Source organism: Haliaeetus leucocephalus, unplaced genomic scaffold (assembly GCF_000737465.1).
Source record: "Haliaeetus leucocephalus isolate CR32 unplaced genomic scaffold, Haliaeetus_leucocephalus-4.0 Scaffold858, whole genome shotgun sequence".
Taxonomy (NCBI): Eukaryota; Metazoa; Chordata; class Aves; order Accipitriformes; family Accipitridae; genus Haliaeetus; species Haliaeetus leucocephalus.
Genome location: NW_010973294.1, coordinates 5,194,053 through 5,209,466, shown reverse-complemented (window position 1 = coordinate 5,209,466; position 15,414 = coordinate 5,194,053). Strand labels below are relative to the sequence as shown.

Genomic DNA, 15,414 nt, shown 5'->3' with positions numbered 1-15,414 from the left:
ACTTCTACAAGATAATATCACTGTTACATTTGCAACTGATCAAAATGGTTTATGTTTCCTTTTCTTATAGCTAACTGTCAGTGATTGCGAGATTTTGGGGGTTGTTTTGTGGAAGGAACAGTTATCCCATTCTCAGGTAAGAATCCATGATAACTGTTACGTCTGCCAGGCCAGATTGCCTCTTATATGATAGTTGCTTTTTCCTTGAATTCACTACAATGACACCAGCTTACACAAGTTTTAGTCATTTCCCTTCTTTGCTCCCTCATTTCCAATTTCTCCTCCTTTCTTATCATCAGTTTTTCCCAGCCCTCTATTTTGTGACTGCTAATGTAAAAGATGGCTATTGTTTAAGCAGGATACCACAGTGGGAAGAAATGATCATAGCATTATTTTTTCTGCATCCTTTAATTTCATCAAAATGAAGCACTTGTTTTTCTCCAGCTGGTAAGAACCTCAGCCTACACAGAATAGGATCTGGTTTTTTGAGACGGCACCCTGTTTTGTTCTGTCCCGATGACTATCCGAGGGAGCAGCCTGTGCCCCGGGGTGTGGAGGACTGCTTCCAGCCCTGCTGTGGACACAAAGGAGGAAGGAGAGCCTGTCAACACAGGGATATACCTAACTGTCCTTTCTGAAATGCTTCCCCCCAACTAGTTACTTTTTGTCATTGGTGTTAATATATTATCAGATTCAGTAACAGATTTTCTTTCTCAAAACTGTTTCAGCCCTGTATTTTGAACGTGTGCCCAAACTAAAGTGTGCACATATAACACACATAGAAACACATCTAGCTAGATTTTGCTATATGTCATTAATAATTTACAGTGGAAATACAAGATTCAATCAGTTCAGCTAATGAACGTGTAGGGCAACGTGTCTTTTTGCCTTTAAAGCTTTGATGTGTAAAATAAAAAATAACACTAAAAAAATTTAAGCAGTGTTGACAAAATGTGCCCAATATGTAAATTAGCTATTAATTAAAATATGGGCAAAAATGTCATTTCATGACCAACAGGAAATGTTAAAAATAGCATCGTTTTTTCTAAAACACTCTAATTATGACTTACTGAGAAAATGAAACCAAACGCCGGTTCAAAGCATAGAAAAGAGAACTGCAAGGGAAAATAAAGTAAACCATTCTCACTCACATACCATACCCAGGCTCGCATCTTGAACAAAGCCATAGCCAGTGGAGCATTAGAAATCTCTGAGAAAAGACAGCCAAAAGGAAGCAGCAACAAAAGCTCTACACTGCTGGTGTGACCCCCATAGTCCAGACTCCCTCTGCCCTGGTTTGGGCTTCTCCAAGATGAAAGGCAGAGCAAGGAGACACCTGCCAGTCAGAACTGGGCTTCTGCCCCCCCAGATCAATCTCCTTAACAGGCCCTCCCAGCAGGTCACATTATAGCCCGTAAGGCACTGTTCAAACACAAATATGAGAGTATATAGCTAGAAGAAATACATATAAGACACATTAACAGATTAGGAACTTTCCTTCCGGTAAAAAACAAGCAGCTCCGAGTGCATCTCAGCTGTAAGACTGAACAAAAACTCACTAAACACTCAGATTGCAAATCTGAGCTAAAATGGGCTGATTTCCATTAAATGTCTGAAAAAGAGTAGTCAAAAGGTGATTTTACTTCTACAGACATCACCGATGATATTTGGAATTGTTATCTTGTTCACACCGCAAAAAAAAAAGACTAAGAAAAGCTGGAAAGGATGCATTAAAAACGCCACAAAAACGAGTGAAAGGACTGGAGAAAATTCTTACTGTGAGTAACTTAAAGAGCTCAACACATTTAGTTTATCAAAAAGAACACCGAGAGGTGACTTGATTACAGTGTCTGAAGACCTCCACAGGGAGAAAATAGCAGGTGCTGAAGAGCTCTTTCAGACTAGAAAGAAAAGCATAACAAGGACAAATACTTAAAAGTCAAAGCCAGACAAACTCAGCTTAGAAACAATGACAGATCTTTCCTAACAGCTAAGGTGATTATTATTGGGAACAAATTACGCAAGAAAGGAGAAATTTTTCCATTTTTTGATGTCTCCAAATCAATGTCAGCTGCTTTGCAAAGGGGGTGCTTTACTCAAATACAAGTTACTAGACTCAGTACAAGAAGAGTTAAATGAAATGCAATGGCCTGTGATAAGCAGAGGTGAAGTAACTAATAGTTCTTCTGAATCATTACTTCTGTAGATCTTTAAAAACTTTCCCAAGGGTTTGGACAGGGAAAGTTTGTTTCACATATAAAAGAATTAGTTTGATTTTTTTCCTTAAAGAAAATCAGAAAAGTAATGAAAAATAACTGAGAGGATTTTATTAGCCTTGAAAATTCAAACATCTGAAAGTTTTTATATCATCTGGCATTTCCTGTTCCTTGCAACTTTAATTCAATAGTTTTCTGTGTGTGAGACTGTGACCATATACACCATATTTTTCCAGTACACCTCTCCCTTCTCCCGCAGCCTTCCAGTGGCAGAATAGGAAAGACCCTCTGTAAAATAGAACTAGTTTTTTAGGTCACTTCAAAATTCAAATTTTTGAAGCTGCAACATAAAGCATGTTCTCTATGTATGTACTGCTTATGTTATACATGTAAAGTGAGCAATTTTGATTTTTTGGACTATGCAACACATGCACATATAAGAAAATTGCTTTTTCTCACTACTATTGGTCCAACAGGAAGGATGTCTTGTCATTCACAGGTAGTAAGAAATACAGAGTCATCCCAGCATCAGCATTTAGACAACTTTCAATGTAACCAAATCAAAGCTGAATATCGGGAGTGACAATATAATGGGGAAAAGAAAAATCCCCAGTGTGCCATTCGTCCCATAAAGCTCTGTGAAAGATTTGGCTCATTTCAGGCGCACATGCACACATAACAATCCCAGCTTTGATAACCTTACCTGGTGTGCCTCTAGTGCTTCCCTACAGCTCACCAGCCTGGCAGTCCCATGACTAGTTGGCCTCGCCCAAATCTACCCCAGACCACAGATGCCTCCTTGAAAGATTCACTCTGAGCTAGAATAGGCACCTGACCCCTTCTCTGCCAGACTTTGAACAAGAAGGCGGGAGACCAATAAATATTGCTCCAGTAAATACTTTATTACATTTAGGCAGCCAATTCTCCCAGGCACTGCAGAGGGATCCTGCGTACCTAACTCAGGGATGAAGGGTGCACTGGTTCACCTCAGCAATGCTAAGTCCAAGCATGTTTTACTGACGCAACCTTAAAACTCATTGATCTCACACTAGTAATGTAAAGAGCTTGCTTGATTACTTTCACCTAAAAGCACCGGCCTCTGTGTAAATGAGATGTTGGCCTTGAAAGTTGTTAGGCAATATAGATTAAATCATACATTCATTTAGAAGTTCATAAAATTCAGAAATGACTTTGAGAATCCTGACTCAATCATCCAAACTCCTTTCAATGTTTTTAATTAAACACCTAAAAATTATTAAATGCCTACATGCTTCTGAAGATATGTGCTTGCAGGCTTAATCAAAAGGCTAGTTAAAGTAATGGAGTGACTGCTGTTGCTGTCAGACACTTTGAAGTGGACCCTGATAGAGTCTTAACTCGAACACGAGATGAGGGATTTAACTGCTTTTCTACAACTCATTCTACTGTGCCAAAATACAGGAGGCAATATTTCACATGGTTTCAGGTTTTCCCACCATACCCTCCATTCACCCAAACCTGCACTTGAACAAGGTCAAAACAGTGATCGAGTAAGGGAATCTTGTCTTCCTCTGCAAAATTAAAACTATTGATCAAATACCTGAATTTCATTTAAGGAAAAAATACTGCTATCTGCTTTAATTAGTCTAGCAGAACAGATAAGGGAAACCTGGACAAAACTACAGCACAGATTGCGTAGTGGTAATTAATGACAAACATTTTCTTAGAGTCTTTGAGATATAACTTTCAAAGACCATTAAAATATTTGTAAACCATTGTTGTATAAGCTGCTCATGGGAAACCCCGTGTCTAGAAAGTGGTTTGTTAAATACTGGGATTTCATAAGAAGGTGAGAACTTTTCTAATCCTACATGAGAATGAAAGGTGCCTCTCTTAAATCACGTGCTAGAATCTAATTTCAAGAGGCAGAAAAACCTCTGATGACTTAAGCTGTTTGGTGGATCTCAAGACTGCTTCTCAAGCTATAAGCAGGTCTCAAGCCTCTGTAGAATTCAAATAAATGGAAGATATATGGAAACTCTGCAGAAAAATAGTCAAAATGAACAATAAAGGTTTGGTTTGGATGTATTTTTTTGATGGATATATGATGAGAGTTTTTAAGGAGCAAGTTTTAAATGATGTCTACTTATGTGTCAAAAGTAAAATTCTCAAAATTATCACAGTTTAGGCTAAGTCCACTCCAAAAGTGGAAAGTTCTTTGAGACTGACCCTTAGAAAATTTCCCCCATTTCTCAGTTGACTCATCATTACTGTACTTTTCCTTCTGGAGTAGAATTTAATTTGCACATTTTTTTAAGACAGTAAGTAGGAAGAAGTCACACCTCCAGCCTAAGCTTATCAATGAAATTGTGGTAACAGAAGAAGGAAGCATGCTATTAAGGAGTTAGTATGCTTTCAGAAAAAAATCAAAATGCATTACTAAATCTGCTAGTAGAGCCCCTTAAAGTTATTATCTCAAGCAGAGAAGAGGAGTGTGATTCTAAAGTACACCGTAACATTAGTAAAGTTAATAAAAGCTGAGAAGGAGGCTCTGGTCAATTTTTTTTTCATGTAACTGTAATAGGCTGAAATGTTCCCTGCAGTATGAAATGAGGGATGGGGAGGGGAGCAAGACTAACATATATACTACAACATTTTGTAGTAGCAGAGTGAAAGTACAAAAGCATGAAATACAATGAGGTATAACAAACATAGTTTTGGCAGATATCTGAGTCAGTGAATGACAATGAAAGCTAAAGCACATCTAAAAGCAAACTGCAAAAACACCTATCAGCAGGATGCAGGCTCTGTTCCACTAGGTTCCTCTGAATGAAGTACATGGAGATCAAGCAGCTGAAAAGCTTAGTCAGGAAAGCTCTAAATCTTAAGGCAATAATATTCAGGGCACACTCAATATCATAGTGCATCAGAACAGGGTGTGGAAATAAAAATATATAAAAAAACAACACAGGAGGATCTATTCCAAACACATACCACGTCAAAAAGATGGCTCAGCTATCTTTTGGATCTTCAATATAAAAGGCTTACGCCAATATGAAACTAAGATTAAGGTCATTTAAAGAACGTAAAAATCAATGTACTGCAGTTTCCATGTTCATATTGGGTTATATGTTATTATCACGTATTGAATGACAGCCAGAATTTAGCAGTAGACAGGACCTTAAACAAAGGCAAACATTGTTACTGCACACATTTAAAGGTTGCCTGTCTTTAACATCAAAATTGTTAGGAGCCTGCAAAAAATTGTACATTGCCTACAAAATAGTATCCTGAAGTGGAATTCTCTTTATTAATAAGCACCTGTAGGTACCTGTTTTTAAGCAGCTTAAAGGAGAAAAGCATGATCTTGTCTTTTATTCTCCCCTCAGGGAGCATAATCTACCTGAATGTCAGAAGGTATCATTAAAAAAATCCTTACAATTTACCACTACCATTACTTCTCTGAACTAGCCATAAACTGACCCTGAACAAGACCTTGCAGATTTAGATTAGATGTGGAAGTTTTCCTTCCTGAACTAAAGAGCCAGCTTCTGAATTAGAGAAGTTCAAGTCTACATATATCCTGGTCAAAATAAAGAAAAATTCACCCTACTTAACAAAAATGAAGTATTTTTTCTCCTTCTATAATAAGGACTTTTAATATTTTTGTGTGAGCTTAAGAGCCTCTCTTTGAAGAAATATGCTTAATGTTAGAAACAGCAATATTGCAAAATTTTTGCTTCCATGATTTTGGTAGGACAGCTCAGAGAAATGTCAAGGTGCTGTGATTTATTGTGGCTTAAAGTGAAATAGTGAGGATGCAGAATTTTACAAAATCGGTACTGTATCCAAATACCAGTATGTCTAATATTATTATTAGAGAGCCTAGACAATTAGCTTAGACTGTGTACCTGATTTTTTGACCTCTCTTGGTAAGTAAGATGAATCTAGACCTTGTCAAGCAGCTGACTCTGTCTCTTGAGAGACTTTAAGTTGCTGCAGGTGTTTTCCAGTGACCAGTCATGCTACAGGGAGTTCCCAGGGTGTTACACAGCCCATTTTAATCCTTCTCACTTGCCACAGGTACATTGCCCTGGGAGTGCTGAGTATCTGTCTCTGGTAACATCCACCTTTCCCATTGTTCTTATCTCTTGGAAGGATTTTGTTTTCATGAAGGACATGAGCTCCCATAGCAGAGCAAAGTGTTTCCTATGTGTTTGTGGGAGAGAGAAGTGATTAGGACAGAGATTGCCTGGCAAAGAGAACAAATTTCATTGCTCAAGAGGACAAGGATAGCTGCTCCAGCAAAAGGTTTTTCAGGGTCTTACTTTCCTTCTTATTCTTTGGAGAGGCTCTTATCTCCATAGGTAGGTATGTATGCAGAAGTTGGTTGGAAGCAGCCAAATGTTATTGAATGTTTGCTTCCTCTAGATGTTTCTGCAGGAGAGAAATAAGGAAAGAATTCAGGAATCTCCCATCTCACGCAGGGGTCTTGGGGTGTGAGTATCACCCTTGTTCTCAAAACAAGGCACCTGGTCTCCACTTTGCCACAGGGATGAATAATAACTGCCGCTGCTGGGACTGTTTTATAGGACAACTACACACTTGGATGTGTGGGGACCTGAATCTCTGGTCAGCACTCCTGTAATAAAGTTGAATGGGAGACAGGGGACCTCACTCTATAACAAGTATAGGATTATGAAGTAAGGCAACAAACACATATATCAGTAGTGAGCCAGCTCAGGGAAAAGTCATCAGTCCCTCTTAGGAGGCAGCTGAGAGGCTTTCTTTGGACTCTACCCATTCATCTGTTTTCCTCACCTGCCTCAGAGAAGCCCACAGCACAGGACAACTAAACACACACATTCCCAAAGGAGATGATTCAAGTGAAATGCGGGAAACTTTAAGACACAGTACACTGAACAGCACAGCTAGTAGCTTCCATGGTGAAAATATTCTTCTTCTCCTGCACACTTTAACAAACCAGTCATTGTAAAAGACATGTCTAACAGTAAGTCCTGATACTGTCCATCAGCCAGCATCATGGTAAAAAAACTTTTCTGAGTGTGAACACTAAATGAACATTGAATAGCTTGTCCATACTAAACCTACCATGCAGGTTCTCACCTGTCACTACTCAAGGAGGCCTCTCCCAGCCACCCACAGTAGCCACAGTGGCTAGGCTACCTACAATGCAGTGGGAAATGGATTTAGCTATATGTGCAGTCAGCAAATATAAAATCCTTTGTCTTCCAGGTGCAGTGTAGCTAAGTTTGGGAACCCTAGATATTGACTCATAATGCACTGATGAATGGTACTGAATTTTGGAGCAGAGGAACAGTCAGGCAGAGCACTGTGTGTTGCATAGGTGGATTGGTAGGAGGAATGGAGGAAACAGAAAGGTTCTTTACACTTTCTTGCCATGTATTAGTGGAAACTTGTGCACTGAAGAAAATTGTGTTAGGCTCTCATACTCAGGCAGAGAAGATAGAGGTTTCATTGTAAATAATGTCCAAAACTGAAAACAGCAAACTGCCTAGAATTAATTTTCACCTCCCTAGGGATTAGAAGGTGAATCTAATGAGAGCTGAGCCCTCTGGCTTCAGGAGAAATAAATATTTCAGAAATGATACACAGGCTAGCATGCAAACTTCCCAATAGGAGTATGGAAATGCTGCACACCTTTACATATTCTTTATTTATATCCTTTTTACATTTTGCAGAATATCAGTATGGTCAGACACTCTTCTTTCCATGTACTCATTCCATCTGCACACACCCTTTCCCCACAGCTAATTCAGTTTGTGCATTCATGACTGCCTATAGACAGAATGACATTCACACTGCCATTTCCTTATGCCTCAGACTCCACAAAAGAGAATAACAATAAACAAAGTACAAAGTCTTCCTTGAGGAGAAGAGCACAGAGCGCACACTTGGCAAGAATTACCTGATTTTTACAGATGGGAGGACCAAAACAGAGACATGAAGTAAACTTCCTAGAAGTAGAGTTTATCAAAGTTTTTCTGGATGTTTTTTCCTTTAGAAAGCAATATGTAACTGAAATCAAAGCTCTCCTTGGGAACTCAACTGTTTCAGAGAATTTAACTTAAGGGACAAACTAATCACCATTTGAATAGACAGTGAGAGTAGGTAAGCCAGAAAGATTATCCTCCCTTGCTCTTAGTGCATCTTGGGCCATCCAAATCACCAAGTTAAGAATTTCCTGCCACAACACCCTTTCAGCAAATTCAAAATCCTCTCTCAGATAAAATGAAATGAAGGGTCCCCACCCTTCCCTCACTCTGTCCTCTTCACCAGAAGGGCTTAGCCAGCCTGCCCTCCCCAACACCATCTCCCCGCTGTGCTCCCTCCCCGTGCTTTGTCCAGGAGCATGAGCTTCCCCACCACCCTCCTGGCTGAGGACAGGGAAGCTATCTCAAGCTTTCTGCCTTGCCAGCAGCCAAACTGGAAAGTTCTTGTAAGTTTTCACTTTCTGCCAGTTCAAAAGGGCTCCCTGTAATTTGTCTTGCTTCCAGATACTGATTCCAGTTATGCCTTTCTCTGAAGTAAATGACTACCTGGCTGCTAGCCCAGCAGAAGTGTCTGGACAGACACCAAATTACTTTTCAGAAGCCAAACAGATTACTCACTATAAGCTATAGCTTCTCTCTAATACTGTCTCTAGTAAATATTCCTTCCAAGCCTTTCCTCTGCTCTCTTGGCTTTCTCAGTATCAGCTCTTCTTATCACAGCATCGTACTGGAAACTCATGTTGAGTTTCTTGTTAGCTTATAAACCCGAGGTATCACCTAGTCATTGTCTAGCAGGGTATTAAAAGTATTAGAAACATTCAAATTTTGTTTAAATGTGCTGTGCTTGTCAAACTAGCCATACCGTTTTATAGACCTGTCCTCTTCCGTGTTTCCTGTTACCCTGGTCTTTGTGACATCTGTAAAAGCTGTTGGTAATGATCAAAAATGTCCAAAAATGACCAAAATTACCTCCATCAGTGAGGTAAGGCCAGATGCTCTTTGAGGTCCTGTGATGAATTCCTATCAATCCATTTGATACCTCTGTACTGACAATAGTAAGGTATCAAACGTCTGATCAGGTAAAAAAAGGTAAAAAGCCATAAACTTCACGAAGTATAGTACAGCTCGGCCTTCACTTTTAGCAGCCAAACCCTTGATTTCATAAAAAAGAGTGAAATCATACCAACTGCAAATAGTAGGGAACAGGTAATTCAGTTAGGTTGACTCTTCTAGAGCTTCATTTTTCATTTCAGAACAATATTCTTTCCAAATATAATTTAATACAATTAGAACAATAATTTAAAGCAAATTAACAAGTAATCTTCTGATGTTATCAAAATCTGTTATTGATTTAAACCAATACATTGAATCAATTTCATTTTTGTATACTTTTTTTAATATATTTTCATTCTTGTTTGGAATGAATGATGGAGGAGATTTAAAAACAATCTGGAAAGGACTCCATTTTATAGGGCATTTCTTAACAAACTCTTCCTGTTACATAAGATGTCAGTCGGTTTGATGACTATAAGAACAAAACCATATTACTAGTTATATTTTTTCTTCAACATTACACTAAGCAGAGGAATACAAGCTTTCTCTTTTCCCTTAGGAATCAATCTACATATCTGTGACACAGCCTCTTGTTAAAACTGTTTTTGAATGAAGAAAATTACTCAGTTCATTGGAAGCTTTAAAGACAATTTTAAAAGAAATACAGGATTGGCTATTTAGGATCCTGATGATAGCAGCTGCTTTCAGTAAATGACTTCAGGAACAGTGAAAGTAAGGCACATACATAGAAAAAGTGAATCTGGAGTGGGTAAGAGACAGAACCTCCCAGAGTTTTTACTAGAGTATGTTTATGGTTTTGATAAGGGGAAATCCATAGTTAAAATTGTAATTTTAGTCAGGAGACTTTTCTTCCCCTCTAGCTGTCACAAGAAAGCATCATTTTCTTTAAAGCCAGCATTAAATTTTAGAGAAATAAAGTCAGGAGGGAGAAGGAAGAGAGGAAAAAGACCTTTTGCTTCCAAGGACAAGTAATTTTATTTGTCAAATTCAGCCAACTATTTCACCTCCAGAAATATTTTCTAAGACCTCAGAGGTAAAACTAATCTCCGAAGAAAAGGTTTGGGGTTGAGATAGATTCTGATCATGCCAAGACACACATAGCTGTATAACTTTACTCAGGTGAGGTCAGATAACTTCACCTGGTTTCTACAAAACCATTTCACGCCTCCTCTCCTCCTCTGTCGGGGGTGGACTGCACTTCCCACGTAATATCTGTATTTCCCACCAGTGCAAGAGGCAACATGATGCCCTCTTTCTCTCTTACTCCCTCCCCAGGAAAAGCAGCAGCCACAGGAGAGTGTTACGTCCCGTGTGCCATGGCTCGGTGTGAGCGGGGCACCATCAGCCCACCCGCCCAGCTGCTGGCCTGACCAGGACAAAGTGTTGAGCCTGGTAGTAAAACCAAGAGAAGAATCCAGGTCTCCTGAGACATGGTTTAACAGGCCATGCTGCCACCACCGTACTAAAGTACCATTCCCACTCAGCCTTCAACACAAAATCTATTTACAGGAGCTGTATCAAACTTAGCTACTTTTCTTTCAGGAGCTTGTACACGTGATCAAAGTGCCATTCTCCTGTTATTTTTCCCTCTGAGGGAATTCTGAGGGGGTTTTGCCTCTCAGCAGAAACACACCCCACCGCACCTGAAGGAGATTTTGGACACCCAGCACTTTGCACGCAGGCTGCTGAGTTGCTGGTCTCCATGAGCTTCTTCAGCAGCCCATGTACAGAAGTAGCAAAACTGCCCCCGTTGGCATATTAAAGCAAGGAATAGGCTGAAGCCTGCCTACGTTACAGCTTATGGTTGAATTTGAGCCTGTTTCTGAGTCATCTCAAGACTATTTGGAGTCTCCTGAATCTACCACAGCATTGACATTTCAGCAGTTTCACTGGAAGTCTCAGAACAAAAGAGGTCTTGTGTGTGTCACCCAAAAGATGACCCAGTGTCAGCCCTGAAGTGGTCAGGCAGTTGGATTAGATGGTCATTGTAGGTGCCTTCCAACTGAACTATTCTAACAATATCAGGTGTTGTTTAAAAGAGCAAAGGGAGGAGGAGCCAGGCCTGCATTGCCCACTAGTCTAGAGGGGGTTAGAAGGACGAGAACAGATCTGGGATTCAGAGAGATAAGAAACAGCAATGAGGGGCCTCACACAAACCCTGTGTTCAGCTGGAGGGTAAAGAAGAACCACAGTCTGTCCCCATCTTGCTTTAGAGTTGTGGCAGCTGGACAAGAGGCAACACGGGATGGCTGGAGGACACGATCCCCCTCTCCCTTGCCACCTTCTTTCCCAAACTTCACACAGACCTTGGCTTTCCACACACTGCAGGCTACAGTTTTCAATGGGTCATGAAAAACCCATCTTGAGATGCAGTCATGCAGAGAATGGATGTGAGGGAAAGAGAGAGGGAGATGAGAGGTTGGACAAAAATGAAAAAAATACACCTCTTGCATGAACATTTGGAATGTTTCAAAATCATAAGAAATGTTTGAAACTGTAGGTGTGTGTATACATGCACTTTAGCTAATGATTCTAGCAGTGTTTAAAGCATTTGCCACAGAGAAAACATAGGTGAGGGGGATACTGAAAAAAGGAAGAAAAAAAAATAGGTGTTTTCTCATACTTATTTTTTTGATCATGTAATCAAGAGATGGACCAAGAGGAAACTGAAGCAAAAGGCTAATGTAGGAACTGGTAGGAGAGCGTTCCATAGCTAGCTAGACCCTCACAAAAATAATCTTAGGAGGGCAACAGAAGGAGAGAAAAAAGGAAATACATATGCACCAGTATAATCCATATATGCTAACTTTTAGGGCTCTGGCTAAGTTTGAATTTATTTCCAATGCCCAGGACAGTTAATCAACTATCGCTGTGAGTGACCAATGGCTTAGAAAATCTCTGCCTTTGCAGCTGTGTGTGTGTCAAGTATGGAGTCTCTCTTCTTGCAAGATAAATACAAAAAGAAATGAAATCTCTCTGAATAGGCATGGAGGGCTATAAAAATTACAGCATCACAAAGCTGGAGCAAACCAGTTTCTCCACATTGATCACAGGCATCTTTATTTCTTGCACTGACTATTAAAGGGGATTTATTTCCATTTTTCAAGAGTATTGTCCTGGTTATAATTCATCTTTTGTAAAGTACCTCATCAACAACTTCACCGCCTCTAGTTAACTTCCCCCAGTATGAAGTCTGCCAGTTATTTCACCATTCTGCAATTGCTTGACCCTTACCATACACACTTTACTAACAAGATCCCTTCCAAAACCTCCCTTTTTCTTTCTATGTAGAAGCTGATTTAATCTGAGCAATGAATACTCCACAATTATATTTTTTCAGAATTTTTTGCAGGATTCAAATGGACTGTGAAGCAGAAGTCCAAAAAGTTGCATGATTTCAGTCCCCTTGGTTGCTCATTGTGGCCCTGCTGATTTGTACTGTCCAGATATTTTTATAACTTGCAAAAGGAAAGGAGAAAAAGAGAGAGAAATCATAGTGCGAGCTAAAATGCACACCAATACACAAGTGTAAGTACAAGTGTAAGTACAAGGTGCATTTCACCAACAGTGAAAAACTAACACAGATACACAGCTTTCTCCTGTTTCCTGAAAAACATCAGGACAAGTGGACCTCTCAGCATCTGCTTTGCTTTTTCCAAGCCAACACCAACAACTGGAGTTAAACACCACTAGACAGAGAAACAACATCCCTTGCTGTACATTAAGCATTTCCACATATTTTTATCATTTCTTTTTTTTTTCCACCTTCTTAAATGAGCCACTAGGTGACAAGGCAGCAATGTATCAGTGTCCACACGACTAGACGCATAAGCCATCCCTCCGGGACTCCTCATGGGGGAAAAAAGCTGTCTTGCAGAAGTTTCTTTCTTCCACTTGAGCTTTCCCCAGGATGCGAGCAGCCTCTCATCCCTAGAGGGCACCCGCTGAACGCAGCTCCGGGGCACAAAGCGCCTTTCCCGCAGGCTGCAGGATTTCTCACTTTTAACCAGCTTCTGCCTTTTGTCTAACTGCACATCCAGGCAAACCACTGTGACTGAGAAGGTTTGGGTCATTCCAGCTGCTTTTTCCAGCTCCTCATATATGCAGACCCAGAGAGCTTCCATAAGCTACCCCCTCCCCGCCCCTGCCAAATTTAGGGATGGCTGTTTGCACCTCTTCCAACAGGCAGTCCAAAGCCCCTTACCTTATGATGACAAACATGACCAGAGAGTTTCCCACCAAGCCAACGACGAAGACCACCGAGTAGACAGCAGTGATGATGATGGGGATGGCGGGGGAGATGCTGGTGTGGTTGTGCTGGGCGTCCCCGAAGGCCCCGGTGGCATTGCCGTCGTAGTCCGCCCAGCCCAGGAGCCAGCTGCTGCTGGTGCTGGGGGGACGACAGGGCCCCGGGGAGCAGGTAGAGTCCAGCTTCTCCCGGAAAATCTGTACGGGGGCATCCATAGGGGCACAGCCCCCACGGGCAGGAGGGAGACGGAGAGGAGAATGCAGACAGCAGGAGGCGAGTACGCTGGAAAGAGGCAAGAGAGGGAAAGAAACAGAAGTGTTATCACAGCCACCAGACATTAAGACCTCTGAAATTTGTACGTGTTAAGGGGAGCTCTGCTGCGATGGGAACTGTAATTTGCTAAGCAGAGATTTAAGCAAACCACATTCATATTAAATAATCACAGGTTTTACATCTCGCTATGTGATGGGTAAGTGCTGCTCCTCCAGGTGCACAAGGAAAGTTTTCCTCCACTTTCAGAGATTGCACAGAGAAACAAATCAGATGGGAAACAGCTCAGATCCACCCCCACACTTTAACCCTGTCTCTCCCATCCTCCATATTTTAAGGCAAACTGTATCCTAATGACAGGGGCTCCTTACTGCCTAAGCTCTGCTATAAAAGGGGGGAAAGAGAAGCCCACCACCTCTCTGCACATTTGCTTTGACATCCTGCCCTGAGTTATTTTTTTCCCCATCCCATACCTGCTTTCGGAGAAGAGACACATTAATGACACAAAATACCTCTTGCAGTACGGGAAAAGGAGTGGAGTCGTCAAACAGATGTTCTTCCAGGAAAAGAGAAAAAATATAAGGCAGCTCCGCTTGGCTCCTGGAAGTACCACCGACCTTCTAGGACTTTTGAATCTGAGGCACCTGCGCCTTCGGAGAGGTGTGCTGGCAGCTGAGCCGATTCCAGGGCATGAGCTGCAACGTGGTAGCAGCCGCTGCTGCTGTTCCAGCTCCCACCACTTCGCCTTTTCCCTCTCAGGCTCCCTCTGCCTCCCTCTCCCTCTGCCAGGGCTCCAGCAGCACTCTGCACTGATGCACACGTTCTCCGCTGTCTCTGTCCCTGCAGCTCAGAAGCTCACATGACTTCTGTCTAAACACCGAGAGGCAGATAAATTAAAAGAAAAGCAAGAAATAAGTTTTGCAATGAATGAATGCTTATTTTTAATATGCTTTTCCAAGTTGCCTTTCCTCATTCCCCCTGCACTCCCAGGCCTCAAGCAAAGATCCTCTCTGCCTTTTTGAATCCCACAGGTTTTACAGACTAGCAGATGCTGAATAAAACAGGGACTTTCATTTTAGATGCCTTGCCTGGTCCATCAGCTCTTTCATGCCTCAGCTCCACAATTGTGCATCCAAAACACTTCTCGCTGGGTGGCTGTGCCCCTGTTCCTTTACACCTGCAACTTGGAGGAAAGTCAGAAGCTGGCTAACAAAGCAGAGAGAGGCACCCCAATTACTGTCCTTAGTTTATTCAAGCTGTCCCACATCATGTGAGAAGCCAAGAATTCCCTGTAGCGCTGCTGGAACGCTGCTCCCTAGGCTCCAGCTACAGCCTGGTAAGGAGAGATGATGTATGCAGAAATCACATTCCTCAGAGCTTATCCCGAATACACTCCATCAAGCAGGGGTTGGGAACACCCCAATCTGTGCTCAGGATACCCCTTAATTTGCACACAGACCTTGAAAGCCCCACCAGGAGTCCCTCTAAATGACAAATTGGGAGAGGTAAGGCAAGACCCTGAGTTGTTCCCATTCCCTTGGAAGAGGTGGGGAACAGCCAGGCTGGCTGCATCTCAAAGTTTGCAGCAGGA

General features: G+C 41.4%; 1 protein-coding gene across 1 annotated transcript in view; it reads right to left on the bottom strand.

Moving 5' to 3' along the window:
- The window catches only part of OPRK1 (opioid receptor, kappa 1), a 19,411-nt gene extending 5,639 nt beyond the window's left edge, over window positions 1-13,772 (bottom strand). The window contains exon 1 of the mRNA XM_010582958.1: window positions 13,509-13,772. Within this exon, the coding sequence (XP_010581260.1) occupies window positions 13,509-13,768 (260 nt within the window). The 5' untranslated portion in view covers window positions 13,769-13,772. The remainder of the gene's footprint in view (window positions 1-13,508) is intronic.
- Between the last annotated feature and the right edge of the window lie 1,642 nt (window positions 13,773-15,414).